Source organism: Hypanus sabinus, chromosome 10 (assembly GCF_030144855.1).
Source record: "Hypanus sabinus isolate sHypSab1 chromosome 10, sHypSab1.hap1, whole genome shotgun sequence".
NCBI classification, from domain to species: domain Eukaryota; kingdom Metazoa; phylum Chordata; class Chondrichthyes; order Myliobatiformes; family Dasyatidae; genus Hypanus; species Hypanus sabinus.
The window spans coordinates 80,186,316-80,205,153 of NC_082715.1; the positions used below are offsets into that span (position 1 = coordinate 80,186,316).

The 18,838-nt window shown below is 42.3% G+C and overlaps 2 protein-coding genes across 8 annotated transcripts in view; one reads left to right on the forward strand and one right to left on the reverse strand.

Annotated features, from left to right (window-relative positions):
• strn (striatin, calmodulin binding protein) overlaps positions 1–3,820 on the forward strand; it is a 108,231-nt gene extending 104,411 nt beyond the window's left edge. For both annotated transcript variants that reach the window (XM_059982186.1, XM_059982187.1), the window contains exons 17-18: positions 80–166; positions 1,295–3,820. In XM_059982186.1, coding sequence (XP_059838169.1) covers positions 80–166; positions 1,295–1,464 — 257 coding nt within the window. In that variant the 3' untranslated portion in view covers positions 1,465–3,820. The remainder of the gene's footprint in view (positions 1–79; positions 167–1,294) is intronic.
• Positions 3,821–5,304: 1,484 nt separating this feature from the next.
• vit (vitrin) overlaps positions 5,305–18,838 on the reverse strand; it is a 163,073-nt gene continuing 149,539 nt past the window's right edge. For 3 of the 6 annotated variants that reach the window (XM_059982195.1, XM_059982194.1, XM_059982193.1), the window contains exons 15-18: positions 18,366–18,469; positions 17,468–17,694; positions 12,211–12,724; positions 5,307–9,168 (exon numbers count right to left, since the gene is read on the reverse strand). In XM_059982195.1, coding sequence (XP_059838178.1) covers positions 8,990–9,168; positions 12,211–12,724; positions 17,468–17,694; positions 18,366–18,469 — 1,024 coding nt within the window. In that variant the 3' untranslated portion in view covers positions 5,307–8,989. Of the gene's footprint in view, positions 9,169–12,210; positions 12,725–17,467; positions 17,695–18,365; positions 18,470–18,838 lie in introns of all 6 variants that reach the window. The other 3 variants (XM_059982197.1, XM_059982196.1, XR_009514377.1) reach the window with 2 other exon arrangements.

Here is an 18,838-nt window from a genome sequence, read left to right on the forward strand (position 1 = left end):
TCTTAATGACCAGAAGACTCTCTTCTACCCTGTCATATCATTCGTTTCATTCTAACACTTCAACAATTTGTATTTCCAGGGAAAATTCTTCATTCAATGGTAGCTCATTTGGATGCTGTCACAAGTTTGGCTGTGGATCCAAATGGCTTGTATCTGATGTCTGGCAGTAAGTAACTACTTAAATTAGTTTGGTACCTTAACTAATTAAATGTATTCACCCATTAACCCTTGGAGCTGAGAGCTATAGGAATAATGTTTAACACAACTGACACAATTCCAATATCTATACAATGGTAAACAGTCATCTAAACCAATAGCTCTTGAAAATAGAGCCAAGGCTGTTCATTGTTTTCATCTTCTTTTTGTTGTGAATGAAAGTCTTCAGCAGCCTTAGACATACTGCCTTGGATATTCTTGAAAGAACCGCAATAGTTCTTTTCTTAGCACTAATCTTTTTTGAACAGTGCAATAACTAACATGGTGCAGCATTTATCCCTGTTGGGGTACTAGGTGTCTTGCTTCTTAAAAGGGGGAGTTAGATTGTAAAATCTGAACACTATTGGGCTAGTTGCCTTGTATTGAGGCACAGCAGTCCTGGATGTCAATTGATGCTTGTGCAAATATCCTCTTTTGAGTCGGTGCAGATTAAGCTTCTGTCAGCTCTGTGCACACAGCTCCCTTTTGAGGATTTAAATTACTTGATGTAGAGGAATGGTTGATGGAGGGAATGAGATTCAGCCTCTTAGCAGCCATATTCTGAGAACATGTAAGCCTACCAAGTGGCTTGGACTTTAAAACATAATATGGAGCGCACGGTAACAAGGCAATTAACTTAAAGCTTTACAGCACCAGTGATCTGCAGTCGAAGTTCAATTTCCACCACTGTCTGAAAGGAGTTTGTATGTTCTCCCCGTGACTGTTTGTTTCCTCCAAGTGCTCCAGTTTCTCTCCTACATTCCAAAGGTGTACAGGTTAGGGCTTAGTAAATTATGGGTATGTTATATTGGTGCTAAAACCATGGCGGTACTTGTGGGATATCCCCAGCACGCCCTAGGACTGTGGTTGTTGATGCAAACAATGCTTTTCACTGTATGCTTCAAATACATATGACAAAGCTAATGTTCTAAATCATCTTCTAGTGTGGCTGATACATTCAGGCCTTTATATTTTTCATTTTTTGTTAACTTGTTTCTGAGAATGGTTCAACACAAGGTAGTTATTCACACTTTACAGACCATGTGTCTGATGAATATTGTCATTTACTAATCAACAATATTTTTCTCCTCTTTAAAAGGTCATGACTCTTCAATACGTTTGTGGAGCCTTGAGACAAAGACCTGCATCCAGGAATTCACTGCACATCGTAAGAAGTTTGATGAGTCTATCCATGATGTGGCATTCCATCCTTCCAAATGTTATATAGCTAGTGCTGGGGCTGATGCACTGGCCAAAGTATTTGTATGATAGTGTTCTGTATTCTACTTCAGACCCTGTATTTTCAATTAGTGTCTATGACACTGCCAGACATTGGGTTAACATTTGCTGCCCAGCACGCTGCCATACTTAGGTTGTGGAGATCACAATTCTGAAACAGCCGTGCTTAGGTCCAAGGGATTTATTGTTTATCTCTTTCCTTAAGTTAATTTCTGTTATCCTAGAGCTGCCTTGTTTATCCAGGCAGGCCTGGGTAAAGCTGGCTTTGGGTATATTTCCCGCTCTTGGAGGATTTGGCACACAGTACCTAGACGAAAGGTGAAGTTCGTTCTCTGTGCTCGGTAGATGGCAGGAGTGCCTATAGAGTGGAGTGGCAAGCTGCGGCAATTCCATGCTCAAAGGAGCTGTAAAAGTCCAACAGTCGAGTATTTTCAAAGATAATATGCCAAACATTTGTTAAACAATAAGGGAAAAAAACCTCTTAAACAATTGTACAATAAAACTGAATGTTTACATATGGGAAACAATATCTGTAGTTGATTAATGTTCTAGCTGCCTGACTGTATTAGACGTGCCAGCAGCCATGTGGTCAGTGAACTCATTTCTCCTTAAAGAACTGTTTATGAAGCTTTAAGGTATATTTGAATCATCAGTAAATTTAATGGCGTACAGCAACACTTCATCTGGAGTTGTGAATAATTATACATTTAAGGCATTTGTTTAGCACTTAGATAAACACTGACATTTTTAACTACAGTTACAAAAAGGTATACTTTTTAAGCACAGTAGTAGATTTGTGTCTTAAATGGGACTTTAACATTGGATATTTGAATGTCTAATCCTTTTACTAAAAGTACATTTTAAATTTAATGGCCTGGAGAAGACAGATTGTAAACACAGCAATGGAATGTTAATAGCATTATTGTTGGGGTGATTTTACTCTTGGGATTTCTTTTGTAATTAATAAACCTTGGCATTAACACTTCATTAAACTGGTATATGAGCCTTGGGTTGATGGTATGAGACTAGAATGTAGCACAGCGCTGTTTTAAGAGATCTTGCTAATTTGGTTTTCAAGTGACACACCATAGTTTTTATCAGCATGATCTTGACCCCAATCAAACACTGCTGGACATGAGAATAAGGTAATTTTACAGCAGTGATTCTTTGTGCTGGAGGACAAAAATGGCATTAAATTAAACTATTTCCTTTTTAGAAAATGTCTCAAAATTGAGAATGTTTGACTTCAGCCGACTTCGTATAGAGAATCCTGCTATAAAGTTAGCTTGCTAAAATGTCCTATTTCTCGGTCAAGTAGCAAGCTAGTTGGGAAGGGAAATATTTTAAGAATGCATATCTGGGCATATTAAGTATTTCAAAATGGACCATCCTTAAGACTGACAGTGGTATGTATTTAGAAGGACCATCAATGCAGTGACTGAGTCTGTGTGTTGGCCACGTTTGCTACTTTTACCTGCGTTTTTTTTTTGAAAAGTGATTATGTTTTGAACAAACTGCATTGGAGAGGCTTCTAAGCATCATGGTTATTTGATACCTTCTAAAAAGATTTTTTTCTTGTGAAAAGGCAGTTGTTATTCTGTGATGTATTCATCTCTTTTTTCTGAAATGGAAAGCGATAGATTTTATTGGTAATAAAATTCTGATATTTCAGAAATTGATGCATTTATAGTGTATAAATTTAGCCAAGTCATCTGATCTTTTAGACATTGACACCAAGTAATGACAGCTCTCTGTCAATGATCCCATGAAATTCCAAAAAACGTCCATCAGAAAGACTCAACTATTCAAGGAGATGGATTTTTGTGTTGTGTTCATTGATAATGAAGTTGTCCTCTCAAACTTCCGTGCTCATTTGGTTATCCTAAAGTGCATTTGTTCATAATAAAGGACCGGTGAGGTTTTCCAGCTAAACATATAGGCTCTTCAGTCTAATTAATTTCCTTTGTTAGTTACTTAATTGCGTTCCCATTTTTAGAAATGTGGACGTGCACTTTTATTTTGGTTGCCCCAAAAAATGTTTCACTATTCCTTCATTTATGTAAGTTATCTATCTACCTGTATCAACAATCCACTGATGAAATTGAATGTCCAGAAATAATTCCTGTATTGCTTATGCACAAGATGGAAGTTGCATAATTTGCTTCTCCCAACCCTCCCCACTCCCACACCAGCTCCATATATATATATTTATATGCCTCCTCATACTTGGGTCCAATTCTTCATTGGTGGGGGAAGAGCTTTTTCACCTCAAGGAAAATCTCTACTCAACTAGAAATATTTTCCACTACAAGGTATTTTTCATGAACACACTGTCAGCCTCTACAATATTGTCATCCTGTCCATAATAAAGCTATTTTATCATTTAGCCCGTTGTATTTGGTTTGTTTTCCATGTCAGTGTATAAGTGTGTCCCATCTGATGCATTGTGACATGTAAGAATTGCCTATGTTGGTAATTGTCCAGCACAATTTAGATTCGACCATCTTGAAAGACTGGATAGCAGAGCGGAATGAGGATATGCTGGGGGAAGCCTACAAGTGTCACCACTCTTCTGATCCTAACATAGCATACCCACAGTGTTCAGCCAACATATGACAAGATAGACAAAATAACAAAACCCCTTTCTAACCCCCCCCCCAACCCATACAGGGATCACAGTCCTTTTTCTAAGGACCTGCCAACCAGTCATTGTCCTTGGGGATCAGAGGTCTTTGTTCTCGGTACCTGCTGACCTGACTTCCATCCTCTGGAATTGCTGGAGTCCAGTATCTGGACTGGCCACCCGATTTGTGCTTCAAAACTTAGAACCAATTCTCCAGAAGCTTTGATTTCAGTTCTTTGTCAAAGTAGCCTTTAACCCGCAGACATCAGTTCTTTCCCAGTAGTTCATACCAAAGGGAGGCAGTTAACTCCTAGCTCAGCCAGATTTATAACCTTGAAGCCATACTCCTGCATTTACAAGTATCTGTGAAAGCAGCCTTTAATTCAGTGTCTGCCATGGTTCAGGAACGAGCAACAATTTGTGGTGCTCAGTGGAATTATTGTTATATTACAATTGTTTGGAAAGTGATTTTTGACCTAATGGGAAAATATCTGCCTGGGTTCTTTGAATTTAAAAGAAATTATGAATTACTCCCAGAGTAACACACACAAAATGCTGGAGGAACTCAGCAGGTCAGGCAGCATCTATGAAATGGAATAATGAATCAATGTTTCAGGTGAAGGCTCTTCATCAGAACTGGGAAGGAACTACAATAAGAAGGTGAGGGGGGGTTGGTAGATGGATGGGGATGTGAAATGAAGTGAGAAGCTGGGAGGTGATGGGTGAAAAAGGTAAAGGGCTAAAGAAGGAATCTGATAAAAGAGGACAGTGGACTGGGAGAATGAGGAGGAGGAGGGGCAGCAGAGGGAGGTGACAAGAAGTGGGGGGGATTGCCGTAAGTTAGAAATTGATGCTGTTGATTTGCTTCCAGGAGTTTTTTGTGGAGATAAGGATGGAAATTTTTTTCCAAACTGCTTCCCCTTGCCCACCTGCCCAAATCAGCAGTCATCATTCGCAAAACCATTGTAGAGCGGAACGAGAAGATAGACTGGCATATGCAGGTAGGCAAAGGAAATTAACAGACTTTGGAAAAGGATTAATTTGGATATGAACAATTCAATCCTTCCTATTGGTTTGCTTTCTGCAGAGCAACCATGGAATGGGCACTGTTAACTTTTGCCTCTACTCAGGCGCCTATGAAATTCTGGAGTTGTGAAGCCATAGTGAAATAAAAATATGGTATAGGTAGTCGTGGCTTGACAGCATTGTGTGTCAGACAGCTGAAGGAAGAAATAGGTGTGCAACTCCTCTTTTGTGGATTGCTTTGCTAATGTCTGCTGATAAGAGTTTCTTTTTAAAAAGGCATCCAAACTGCCAGAGATGAGGGGCAAATCTTGGGGGTAGGTTTTAAGTTGCAGATAAAATGTTGGAGAGGACAAAAGGAATAGCTATAATAGGGGTTTGGATAAGATTGAGATTTGCACAGCAGCTTTCATAGTTTGGGAATATTCTCTTTTTAAATATTAATTAGTTTCAGGATCTGGGTGACAGATTGCCAACCCAAAGTGTCCTTGAGCTTGATCGGTCTACTCAAGGTCCTCTCACAGTGCTGCTGGGGTGGGAGTCCAACAATTTGGACCCTGCAAGGATAAAAGACGGACAACATATTTCTAGGTCAGGATGGTGTGCAACTTGTAGATGTTTATATGCAGCTGCTACCTTCATTCTCAAAGGTAGACATTTTTACATGATGGTGTTGTTGGAGAAGACATTTTGTAGATGGTATACCTTGCAGCCATTTTGTGCTGGTGATAAGAGTTTGTGTTCAGGGTGAAAGGTGAATAGTCAGTTGAACAGGCTGCTTTGCCCCAAGTGGTGTGAAGCCACTTGAGACTTGTTTAACTGTGCTCATCCTGATAAATAGAAAATGTTACATCACACTCTCGGCTAGTGTTTTGTAGATAGAGGAGAGGTTTGGGGATTACAGGAGGTGAACCATTCACGTCAGGGTATTCAATCAATGACCTGCATGGTAGCATTGATCGATTGTAGTTTAATTCCTGCTGCTGTCTGTAATGGCTTTGCATGTGCTCCCTGTGACTCTGTGGGTTTCCTCTGGGTGCTACTGTTTCTTCCCACATTCCAAAGACCTACAGGTTAGGGTTAGTAAATTGTGTGCATGCTACATTGGCACTGAAAGTGTGACATTTGTGGGCTGCCCCCAGCACACTTTGTAGGTCATTAATGCAAACGACACATTTCACTGTGTTTTGGTGTACTTATGACAAAGCTAATCTTTATTGATATAGAGTCATAGAATGGTTGCAGTACAGAGGGAGGCTATTCAGCCCATTATGATCATGTCAGCTATTTCACTGTAACCTTTTCTCCAATGTATTCGAAATACAACCCCATGGTGCCTTTTAATATGTTCTTCATTTTTGCTCAACAAATACACACCACCGAGTTGAAATACCCACAACTTTTATTTGGTTAAGAAATTGTGTAGGAGTCACACTCAAGGTCTAGTGAAAGTGTGCATGTTTTTTCACCTCACCTCGACTACTGTGCCTCTATAATTACTTTGCATATATCCAACATTTCATTTTAGTAAATACAATAACTGTACATATACACAGCAGCTCTTGAACTGTAGCTTCAAATTCACACCCATTTAAAACAGATGAGGAAAAATTTCTTTAGCCAGAGTGTGGTGGATCTGTGGAATTCATTGCCTTTGACAGCTGTGGAGGCTAAGTCATTGAGTATATTTAAAGCGGAGATTGATAGGTTCTTTGTTATAAGGGTGTCAAAAGTTACAGGGAGAAGGCAGGAGGATGGGGTTAAGAGCGATAATAAATCAACCAATACGGAATGGTGGAGCAGACACAATGGGCTGAATGGCCTAATTCTGCTCCTATGTCCATGGTATAAGATTCTGCAGATGCTGGAAATCTTGAGCGACATACACAAATGCTGGATCAGGCAGCATCTATGGAGAGGAGTTGCAACATGATGCTGGTCGGGTAGAGTCAGTTCAGGGGTGTTCTAAAATTATTTTTGGCATGTAATTTGTGACAGGGCCTGCATTTTATTGTCCATCCTGAATTAAGATGATGCTAAGGCTCCCCTTTGCATTATCGTAGTGCTTCTGGTGAAGATGCTCTCACACTGTTACGGAACAGAGAGTTCCAGGATTTAAAACCCATTTTAATAACTAGTTTGGGAGGTTCCTTTCCCCAGTGAGATTAGCCAGCCAGTTTATTTTAAACAATTCTATAAAAATTTAATCTGAAATAACTATATTTTCTTGACTTTAGTTTCACAACTAGGGGTTAAGTTTGAAGGAGATGTGAGGGGCAAGTTTTTTGTTTTGTTTTTTTACACCGAGTGGTGGGTGCCTGGAATGTGCTACCCTGGGTGTTGGTAAAGGCATTTTAAGTGACATTTAGATGGGCACGTGAATGTGAGGGATATGGACATTGTGAAGACAGAAGGGATTAGTTAGCTATTGGATTACTAATTTAATTAGGGCTGAAGGGCCTGTTTCTGTGTTGTATTGTTCTATGTTCTCAAACCAAAATGGATCCCTAGGTGTCTGTGCCAAACACCAAGCATTCATCTGCACTTATCCCAATTTTCCCTCTCACCTTTCCATAAATTGCTCCTCCTGATTTCCGAGCCAACACTGGAAGCAATTTAATATAGCCAATTAACTAACCTATCAATTAGCACATGAGTGGAAAGCAGACACAGGGAGAATGTGCACTGGAGGTCAAGGTTGAACCTGGGTCACTGGAGCTGTGAAGCAGCGGCACACTCCGTCACATCACCACTCCACTGTCAAAGTGTAATGTGAAAAAGTAGCAGCACTCTCCAGTGTAAAGAAAGCTATGAGAAAAAGGTAATTACTAACCAGGACATGAGCATTCATTCAATAAAACAACCACTGGACTTTTCATTTCCATGACTGGATGTCAAAGTATCATCCAAACATTGTCAGTGACTCTTCAGTTGTACACACTGAGTGTGCGGAGATCTCTGGGCCAATGCCTCGGTGTCTGGTTACACTGGAATTCCATCTTGATATTCCCAACATAATGTGAAATGTTAGTACATGGATTTTCTGAAAACTTACTTTGCCCATCTTAGATGCCATTTGAGGGTGTTGTGGGTGTGGGTTTCCAGCTTCTGTCGTTTGTCTTCCACTGCACCCCCTTCCACATACCAGAGCAACCTGGCAGAAGACAATTCTTCTGAGAGTTTTGATACCCTAAATGTAACACGAGATTCTGCAGATGCTAGAAATCCAGAGTAGCGCACACAAAATGCTGGTGGAACTCAGCGGATCAGGCAGCATCTATAGAGAGAAATAAAGAGCCAACATTTCAGGGGGTCTTGGTCCGAAATGGGGACTAATTCCCTTCTTTTAATGCTGCCTGAACTGCTGAATTCCTCCGGTATTTTGTGTGTAATATCTTTCCTGTACTTGGTTATTCCTTAAGGAGAGGGGAAAAACTCTGGGCCATTTTGTCTTTCCCCCACTGCTGGACTTCATAAGTTAGTGCAGCTGACTCACCCAGACTAAGGTGCCTGTAATGGGAAATGAATGCCCCACTCCTCCCATTCCCCGGGGGATCGAGGAGAGGCAAATGGGTCATCCAGTGCTCCCTCACTGCCACAGTTGGGCCTCCAGAATGGGGTATCTTCACAGATTTTGGGATCGTGGCCACCAGACCTGAAGGATGGTTTCCACTAGTAACATCAAGTGAAGCAACACATACCCTCCTGCCCCCATGCGGATGTGCCTCACATGGTTGTACTTCAGAAGATCATCCTGTTCTGCAGCTTTAGAAAGATTGGTGTCAGCAAGAAAACTTAAAGACATGGAGCGAAGTCTACTCCATAGGCTGGATAATTTGAAGCTTGCCTTTTTTAAAATGGTAAGTGTAGCTGAGCAGCTGGAGTCTGGCAGTCCTTGACAGGGTTTGCTTAGTTGCGTGGCTGTGAGTTGAATTCCTGGCAAATATTGTGCACGATCCGGGGCACAAACTGATACAGGCTGTTGAAATCGTCGACAAAGAAAGAGTGGTCCTTGTCGGGGTCGGTGGCAATGTATTCCAGCTCATCCGTCGCAGCCCAGGCAATCCCAACTGCATATGCAATCACACCTGCACAAGGAAGATTAGTAAGACATCAATCATCCTACAGAACAGATCATTCAGCTAAAGTGGCACAAAGTGCCCTCTCTCACCCCATTCCCTTAATTTTTCAACCCAGCCCTCTATTCTGTTCTCTTTCACACAGATACTCTGGTTTTATCTCACATTCCAAATACATACAGATTAGGGTTGGAGTGTTGCAAGGATTTTCCCCCAGTGCTCTGGTTTCCTCACAAATCCAAAAGAACACGCATCTTGGTAAGTTAATTGACCACTGTATGGTGTAGACAGTGAAGAATCTGCAGAGGTCACTGCGATTGACGAAAAGGTGGGAAGAATAAAATGTCTCAGAGTATGATTAGCGGAAGGGGAAGTCAAGGTTGGTACAGCCTCGAAGAGCTTATTTCTGTGCTGTGTCTCTCCATGACTCAACACCACGGATGCTGGAATCTAGAGCAACAAACAATCTGCTGCAGAAATTCGGGCTCAAGTAGTGTCTGTTGGGGGGGCAGGGAGGGGACTGATTTGATGCAGTGCTTCCCCCCCAAAACGTCAACAAATTCTTTCTCTCAAACTGACCTTTGGAAATAGATGATTAATATCTTTCAAAAATAGAAAGGATTATTACCAGGAAGAATCTGTAAAGATGTATGTGATGATAAGAGACATGGACACTGGACGGTCAGCCAGACAGACATTTTACCAAGCGGCTCATATGTGGGGTGTAATTTTAAGGTGATTGGAGGTAAGTATAGGAGGGGATGTGGGAGTTTTTTTTTTACAGAAAATGCTGAGTGCATGGAATGCATGCATGGTAGAGGCGGATACAGTAGGGATCTCAAACAAGAGAAAGTCTGCAGATGCTGGAAATCCAGGCAACACGCACAAAATGCTGCAGCAACTCAGCAGGCCAGGCAGCTTCTATGGAAAAGAGTACAGTCGATGTTTTGTGCCAAGATCCTTCATCAGGACTGGAGAAAAAAAAGTGAGTTACATTAGGGATCTTAAAGGTTTTATTTTACACAGAGTTGTAAGTGTGGAGCACGCTGACAGGGGTGGTGCATTAGGGACATTCAAGAGACTCTTAGGCACATGGGTGAAAGAAAAATGAAGGGGTATGTGTCAGATTGATCTTGGATCAGGTTAAAAGGTAGGTTAAAGGGTTTGTACTATGTGGTACTGTTGAACGTTAAGACATTTCTCTGCCAGAGACTATGAGATATAGGAGCAGAATTAGTCCTATCAAAATCTGCTTTAAATATACCCAAAGACTTGCTCTCCACAGCTACCTGTGACAATGGATTCCACAGGTTCATTACCCTCTGGCAAAAGAAATTCCTCCTCATCTTGTTCAAAGTAGACATTCCGCAATTCTGAAGCAATGTCTTCCAATTCTAGACTCGTCCACTATAGGAAACATTTTCTCCACATCCACTCTATCTAGGCCTTTCAATATTCAATAGGGTTCAATGAGATCCCTACCCCTCCCTCCAATCTTATAAACTCCAGCGAGTTCAAGCCCAAAGCCATCAAATGCTCCTCATAAGTTAACCCTTTCATTTCCAGAATAATTTTTGTGAAACTGCTCACAATACTCCAAGTGTGGTCTGACCAATTTTTTTTAAACAAAACCTCAGCATTACATCCTTGCCTTTACATTCAATTTCTCTTGAAATGAATGCTAACATTGCATTTGTCTTCATTACCAGCAACTCCATTTGCATGTTAAACTTTAGGGGATCCTATATGAGGACTCCCTCTGGTCAGAAAAGGCCCTTTATTCCCACTCTTTACTTTCTGCCAGTTAGCCAATCCTCTATCCAGGCTAGTATCTTTCCTGTGATACCATGGTCTCTTACCTTGTTAAGCAGCCTCATGTGTGGCATCTTGTCAAAGACCTTCTGAAAATCCAAGTAAAAAACATCCACTGACTCTCCTTTGTCTATCCTGCTTGTTGTTTTCTCTTAAGAATTCCAACAAATTTGTCAGGCAAGATTTCTCTTTAAGGAAGCTATGCTTACTTTGGCCTATTTTATCATGCGCCTTCGAGTATCCCAAAACCTCAACCTTAATGGATTCCAACATCTTCCAAACCACTGAAGTCAGGCTTACTAGCCTATAATTTCCTTTCCTCTGTCTCCCTCCCTTCTTGAAGAGTGGAGTGACATTTGCAATTTTCCAGTCCTTGGGAACCATTCCAGAATCCAGTAATTCTTGAAAGATCATTACTAATGCTCCCATAATCTCTACAGCCACCTCTTTCAGAACCCTGGGGTCCATCAGGTCTAGATGACCTACCTACCTTCAGACATCTGCCCCACACTCTCACACTTCTGACACACTGCTAGTGTCTTCCATAGTGAAGACTGAATCAACATACTTTTAAAATTTGTCTTCTGTTTCTTTTCTTCATGACTATCTCTGCAGCATCACTTTCCAGCGGCCCAATATCCACCCTCACCTTTCTTTTATTCTTTATATATCTGAACATACTTTTGGTATTCTTTGATATTATTGGCTAGCTTACATTCATATTTCACCTTTTCTTTCTTTATGACTTTTTAGTTGCCTTCAGTTGCTTTTTAAAAGCTTCCCAATCCTCTAAATTCCCACTAATTTTTGCTCTATTATATGCCCCCTCTTTTGCTTTTTTTGCTGCCTTTGACTTCCCTTGTCAGCCACAGTTGCCTTATCTTCCCTTTAGAATACTTCTTCATATTTGAATGTATCTATCATGTGCCTTCTGAATTGCCCCCAGAAACTCCAGCTGTTGTTCTACTGTCATCCCTGCTAGTGTCCCCTTCCAATCAACCTTGGCCAGTTCTTCTCTCCTGCCTTTGTAATTCCCTTTACTCCAATGTAATATTGACAATTCTGACTTTATCTTCTCCTCTCAGACTGCAGAGTGAATTCTATCATATTATGATCACTGTCTCCCAAGGGTTCCTTTACCTTCAGCTCCCTAATCAAATCTGATTCATTACAATCCAGAATTGCTTTTCCCCAGCCAGAGGACTATGTTCATTTAAATCTCCCCTTCCAGTGACTTACCATTCCCGTGGGCGGTAACTGCAGGGGTCCGAACGTCGTCGTACGATCGACCATCAGTGATGACAATCATCAGTTTTCTTTTGTTGGGTTTGGATTTGCTGAAGAGATGTTTGGAAGCGAAAGTGATGGCCGCCCCTGTGCTTGTGCCGCCGCTCCAGTACCTGACATTCCTGACGGCGCCCACCACCGACTCCCTGGTGTTGTGCTCCTCAAAACCAAACTCCAGCCGCTGCTCATACGTGTACTGCACCACGCCCACCCGGGTGGCCGTTTCAGAGATCTCAAATTCACGGCTGATGTTGGCCACAAACTCCAGCACAGTGCGGAAGTTGCCGGTGCCCATGCTGCTCGAGCCGTCCACCACGAAGCCGATGTCGGCAGAGTTGAGGCAGGTTTTGCTGCAGGCCAGCTTCTTGGTGTCACACACCCGGCTGACCAGCGGTGCCACCACTCGCTGCAGCTGGAACCAGCTGGGCATGTAGATGGAGAAGTACCCATTGGTCCTGCAAACGGACTGCGTGGGGGAGGGGGGAGAAGAGAACAGGTTAGAGAGTGCCAGCCAGCACCACTCTCCCCACAATGGAACAGCATTTGTGGGAGCAGTAATTGTGTCATCCAGCTTACTGTGGAATTGTTATCGGTTTGTTATTGTCACATGTACTGAGATACAGTGAAAAGATCATCTTGTGTACTGTTCATACAGATCAAATCATTACTGTGCATTGAGGTAGTACAAGGTAAAAGAAAATATAAAGATGCAGTGTGTGTAAATGATAAAATGCAAGATCATAACAAGGTAAATTGTGAAGTCAAGAGTCCATCTTATTGTACAAGAGGTCCATTCAAGAGTCTGATAAGATAGGTCAAGGTAACAGTGCAGAATAAAGTATAGCAGCTACAGAGAAAGGAGATTAGTTTGCCTGGATTAGAGTGCATGTCTCGGGCAAGCTAGGGCTTTGCCCTTTGGACCAAGGAATGCGAGTGGAGGCTTGAAAGAGGTATACAGGATCATAAGAGGCACAGAAAGAGTGGCCAGCCAGCACCTCTTTCCCAGGGCAGCAATGGCTAAAACGAGAGGGCAAAATTTACAGGTATTGGAGATAAGTATGGGGGGGGTGTCTGCGGTAAGGTTCTTTTCTTACAGAGATTGGTGAGTGCATGGAACGCACACTGGGATGATGGTAAAGACAGATACATTAAGGATCTTTGGGAGACTCTTAGATAGATAATAAGTCCAAGGAGCAGATTTAGGCCATTCAGCTCATTGAGTCTGCTGTGTCATTCCAACATGACTGATTTGTTATCCCTCTCGACCATATTCTCCTGCTTTCTCCCCCGATTACCCCTAATCAATCAAGAACCTATCAACTTCTGCCTTAAATATACTCAATAGCTTGGCCTCCACAGCTGTCTGTAACAATGAATTCCACAGATTCACTACCCTCTGGCTAAAGAAATTTTCCCTCATCTCTGTTCTAGATGTGATCCTAGACTCCCCCACTATAGGAGACACCCTTTCCACATCCACTCTATTCCAGACCTTTCAATAGACAATAGGTTTCAGTGCAATTTCCACTGCCCCCTTCTTCTAAACCCCAGCGAGTACAGGCCCAGAGGCATCAAATGCTCCTCATGTTAAACCTTTCATTCCTGGGATCTTTCTCGTTAACCTCCTCTGGACACTCTCCAATGCCAGCACATCGTTTCTTTGATAAAGGGCTCAAAACTGCTCACAATATTCCATGCAGTCTGACCAATGCCTTATTAAGCTCAGCATTACACCCCTGCTTTTTATATTCTCGTCCTCTTGAAAAGTGCGAACATTTGCCTTTCTTACCACTGACGCAACTGTAAGTTAACCTTTAGGGGATCCTGCATGAAGACTCCCAAGTCCTCCTGTGCCTTTAATTATTGTATTTTCTCCCCGTTTACAACATAGTCCATGACTTTATTCCTGTACCAAAGTGCATGCCATCTGCCACTGTTTTGTCCATTCACTCAATCCATCCAAGTCTTTCTGCAGAAATCCTGCTTTCCCCTTAATACCTTTATCCAAATCATTGACATACAATGTGAAAAGAAGCAGTCGCAGCACTAACCCCTGCGGCACACCATTTGTCACCGGCAGCCAACAAGAAAAGGCCACATTATTCCCACTCTTTGCTTCCTGCTAGTCAGCTGATCTTCTGCTCATTCTAGTACCTTTCCCATAATTCCCACACTATGGCCTTATGTGTGGCACCTTGTCAAAGACCTAATGAAAATCCAAAAAAACCCAACCACTGACTCCCCTTTGTCTATCCTGCCTGTTATTTCCTCAAATAATTCCAACAGATTTGTCAGGCAAGATTTGCCCTTGAAGAAACCATGCTCACTTTGCCAATTTTGTCATGTGCCTCCAAGTATCCCAAAACCTCATCCTTAATAATGGATTGCACCATCTTCTCAATCACACAAGTCAGGGTAACTGGTCTATAATTACCTCCCCCCCCCCTTTCTTAAAGAGTGGAGTGACATTTGCAATTTTTCAGTTCTCATGAACCATTCCAGAATCTAGTGGTTCTTGAAAGACCATTACTAATGCCTCCACAATCTCTTCAGCCACCTCCTTCAGAACCCTGTGATATAGTTCATCTGGTCCAGATTTCTTATCTACCTTCAGACTTTTCAGCTTCCCAAGCACCTTCTCCTTAGTAAAAGCAACTACACTCACTTCTGCTCCCAGACACTCTTGCATTTCTGGCATAATCTAGTGTCTTCCAAAGACAGACACAAAATATTTATAAAGTTTGTCCTGCCAGCATCATATTCCAGTGGTCTGATATCCACTCTTGTCTTTTATTTATTATATCTGAAAAAAACTTTTTTTTTGTATCATCTTTTGTATTATTGGCTAGCTTACCTTCAAATTTCATATTTTCTCGCTTTATGGCTTTTTAAGTTGCCTTCAATTATTTTTTAAAAGATTCCCAATCCTCTAACTCCCCACTAATGTTTGCTCTATTACATGCCCTCTCTTTTGCTTTTATGTTGGCTTTGACTTTCCTTGTCAGCCGCAGTTGCCTCATCCTCCCTTTAGAATATTTCATCTTTGGGATGCATCTTTCCTGTGCCTTCTGAATTTCCTCCAGAAATACCAGCCGTTGCTGTTCTACCATCTTCCCTGCTAGTGTCCCTTTTCCCATCAACTTTGGCCAGCTCTCTCTCTCTCTCTCATGCCTCTGTAATTCCCATTGCCCCACTATAATACTGATATATCCAATTTTAGCCTCTCCTTAAAATACAGGGTGAATTCTATCATATTACGATCAGTGTCTCGTAAAGGTTTCTTTACATTAAGCTTCCTAATCAAATCTGGGTCTTTAGATAATACTCAATCTAGAATTGTGATTCCTCTGGTGGGCTCAACCACAACCAACTCTAAAAGTCATCTCACAGGCATTCCTCAAATTCCATCTCTTGGATTCCAGCACCAACTATATTTTCCCGATCTACCTGCATTTTGAAATCCCACATACTTATCGCAATATTGCCCTTTTTTTCATGCCTCTTCTATCTCACATTATAATTTGTAGCCCATATCCTGGCTACCTTTCAATGCCTGTAGATAACTTCCAATAGGTCTTTTTACCCTTGCAGTTCCTTAACTCTACACACAAGGATTCTTCTGATCCTACATCACCTCTTTCTAAAAATTTGATTTCTCTTTTTACCAACACAGCCTCCCCAGCCCTTCTGCCTACCTGCCTGTCCTTTCAATACAATGTGTATTCTTAGATGTCAAGCTCTCAACTATGACCTTCTTTTAGTCATAAGTCAAGAGATGCCCACAACATACTTGTCAATCTCTAACTGCACAACAAAATCATCTATCTTATTCTATGTACTGCTTACATTCAAATATAACACCTTCAGCTCTGTATTCATCATCCTTTTTGATTTTATCCCTGTTACACTTTAACTCATCCCATTGACTGTAATTTTGCTTTATCATATGCTTATCCTTTCCAAATAGTCTCACTATGCACTACATCTACTTGTATACCAACTGCCCCATCCTCAGCCCTTATCACTCAGCTTCCCACCCACTGCCAAATTAGGTTAAATCCTCCCCAACAGCTCTATAAAACCTGCCGGCAAGAATGTAGGCCCCCTTGGGTTCAGGTGTAACCCATCCTTTTTCTACAGGTCATCCAAGCTAGAAGAGATACCAATGATCCAGGAATCTAAAACCCTGCCCCCTGCATCAATTCTTCAGCCATCTACAAAATCATCTTATTTTTACCCTCACTAGCACTTGGCACAGGAGGCAAGCCAGACATTGCCACCCTGGAGGTCCTGGTTTTCAGCTTTCTGTTTATCTCCCTAAATTCTCTCTTCAGGACTTTTTCACTTTTCCTTCCTATGTGTTGGTATCAATACATACCATAACTCCCAGCTGTTCATCCTCCCCTTTAGAATGACACGGACCTAATCTGAGACATCCCCAACCCTGGCACCTGGAGGGCAATGTACCATTGGGTGTCTCTCTCACGTCCTCAGAATCTGCTGTTCTAATTATGGAATCCCCTATGACTACTGCAATTCTCCTCGTTTCCTTTCTGAGCCACAGAGCCACTCAGTGTTAGAAGTGTGAACACTGGGCCTTTCCCCTTGTAGGTCATTCCCTCCCAACAGTATCCAAAGTGGTATACTTATAATTGAGGGGAATGGTCACTGGCTGCCTATCCCTGCCTCCTGCAACTTAGGGGTGCCTACCTTCCTGTAGCTCCTAGCTATCACCTCTATTCCGCCATATGAGCCAAAAGTTACTGCGCTGCATCTCCAGTCCCTAAACACCATCTCTAAGGAGGTTCAGCTCAGTGCACCGTGCAGATGTAATTATCGGGGAGACTTTCCCACATCTCACACAAGATAGGCATGTGGATGAAAGAAAAATGTGTTCCATGTGGGAACCAGTAGGTTAAAGGGTTTATACATCATTGTTGGCTGAAGGTCTGTGCTGTACTGTTTCTATGTCCTATTATCTCAAACTTCTTTAGTGTGCTGGACTGTATCTGCTCCATTCATCCTGAAACCCACAGGAGTGGGGGGTGCAGGTTAAAGGGGGGGGGCATTAAATGCTAGGCTTGCCACTGACAACCAAATTCAAAGCAAGATAAAGTTGTTTAAAAGCAGGGACAACACCAGGGATGATGTATGAGACTTCTTCAAAGGAGATATTAGGGACTTTACCAATGGAGATCAGAGAGTTCACCTTGTCCACAAAGTCCTTCTCCACCACGTTCTGCTGTTCATTTTCATCAGCCCCTTCCACAGTGATGAAGAAGATATTGATGCCGGACTCCCTGGCGAGGCGGGCAGTTTCTCCGACCTTGTCTGTGGGCCACCCATCGACCAGGACCACCACCACGTTAGGGGCTCCCCCACGGTTACCCTGCTTGCTGGTGAAAAAGTTGCCGATGGTGTGATTGAGGGCTCGGCCTGCAAAAGAAAGGGTCCACACTTCCAATCTGTGCTGCCTTGTGGAATCACCCTGGATGTTTCTCACAACCTGTCAGTGGTGTTTAACCCAAACTGTTGAAACTATACTGGACGGCCTGTCTCAAACCCATCAACTTGAAAGAGTACAGAGGAAATTTACATGGCTATTACATGGAGTTGAGGACCTGAGTTTTAGGGAAAGGTTGAATAGGGTGTAGGAGAATGAGTGGAGATTTGATAGAGGTATATGAGGGCTAACTATAAGCAGGCTTTTTCCACTGAGCTTTTGTGAGACTAGAACCAGAGGTCATGGGTTAAGGGTAAAAGATGAAATGTTTAAGGGAACACGAGGGGGAACTTCTTCACTCCGAGGATGGCGAGAGTGAGGAACAAGCTGCCAGCGGAAGAGGTGGATGCAGGTTCAATTGCCATATTTAAGAAATATGGGAGGGGAGGGGTATGGAGGGCTATGGTCCAGGAGCAGGCCAATTAGACTAGGCAGAATAATAGTTTAGCATGGATAGGTAGGCTGAAGGACCTGTTTCTCTGTGGTAGTGATCTATGACTCTGATGCTATGTCCTGGACAAGCCACTGAAACAATCTTCTTCTAGTGTTGGAAGCTGAGGGCCTGCTGAAATAGCTGGGACCCCAGGGACGAGAAGGGACTTACCCACATTGGAGAGGCCACCTTTCTGTGGAATCCTCTCAATGGCCTTTTTAAGAGCATGGGAGTTGCGGTAGACATTGAGGTTAAACTCAACACTAGCATCACTCCTAGAATAACAGAAGATGAGCATCAATTAACGTTTAGTAAAGAAATAGCCGGTGTTCATTTCCCTCCTCCCACAAAACTAGGGCATCCCAAACTGCCTAACCCTCCCTGTTCTGTTTGCATTTCTTCACATAACTGTGCCTTCAAAGTGGTGGCACATCACAAGATCACTGCCAACTAGATCGAGAGCAGAAGGCACAGGATCAGATTTGGATTTATTTATCACATTACATCGAAACATGGACTGAAATGCATCTTCTGCATTAACAACCAACACACCCGAGGATGTGCTGGGGGCTGCCTGCAAGTGTCACCACACATTCTGATGCCAACTTAGCATCTCAGCAGAACCACACAGAATACATTAAAAG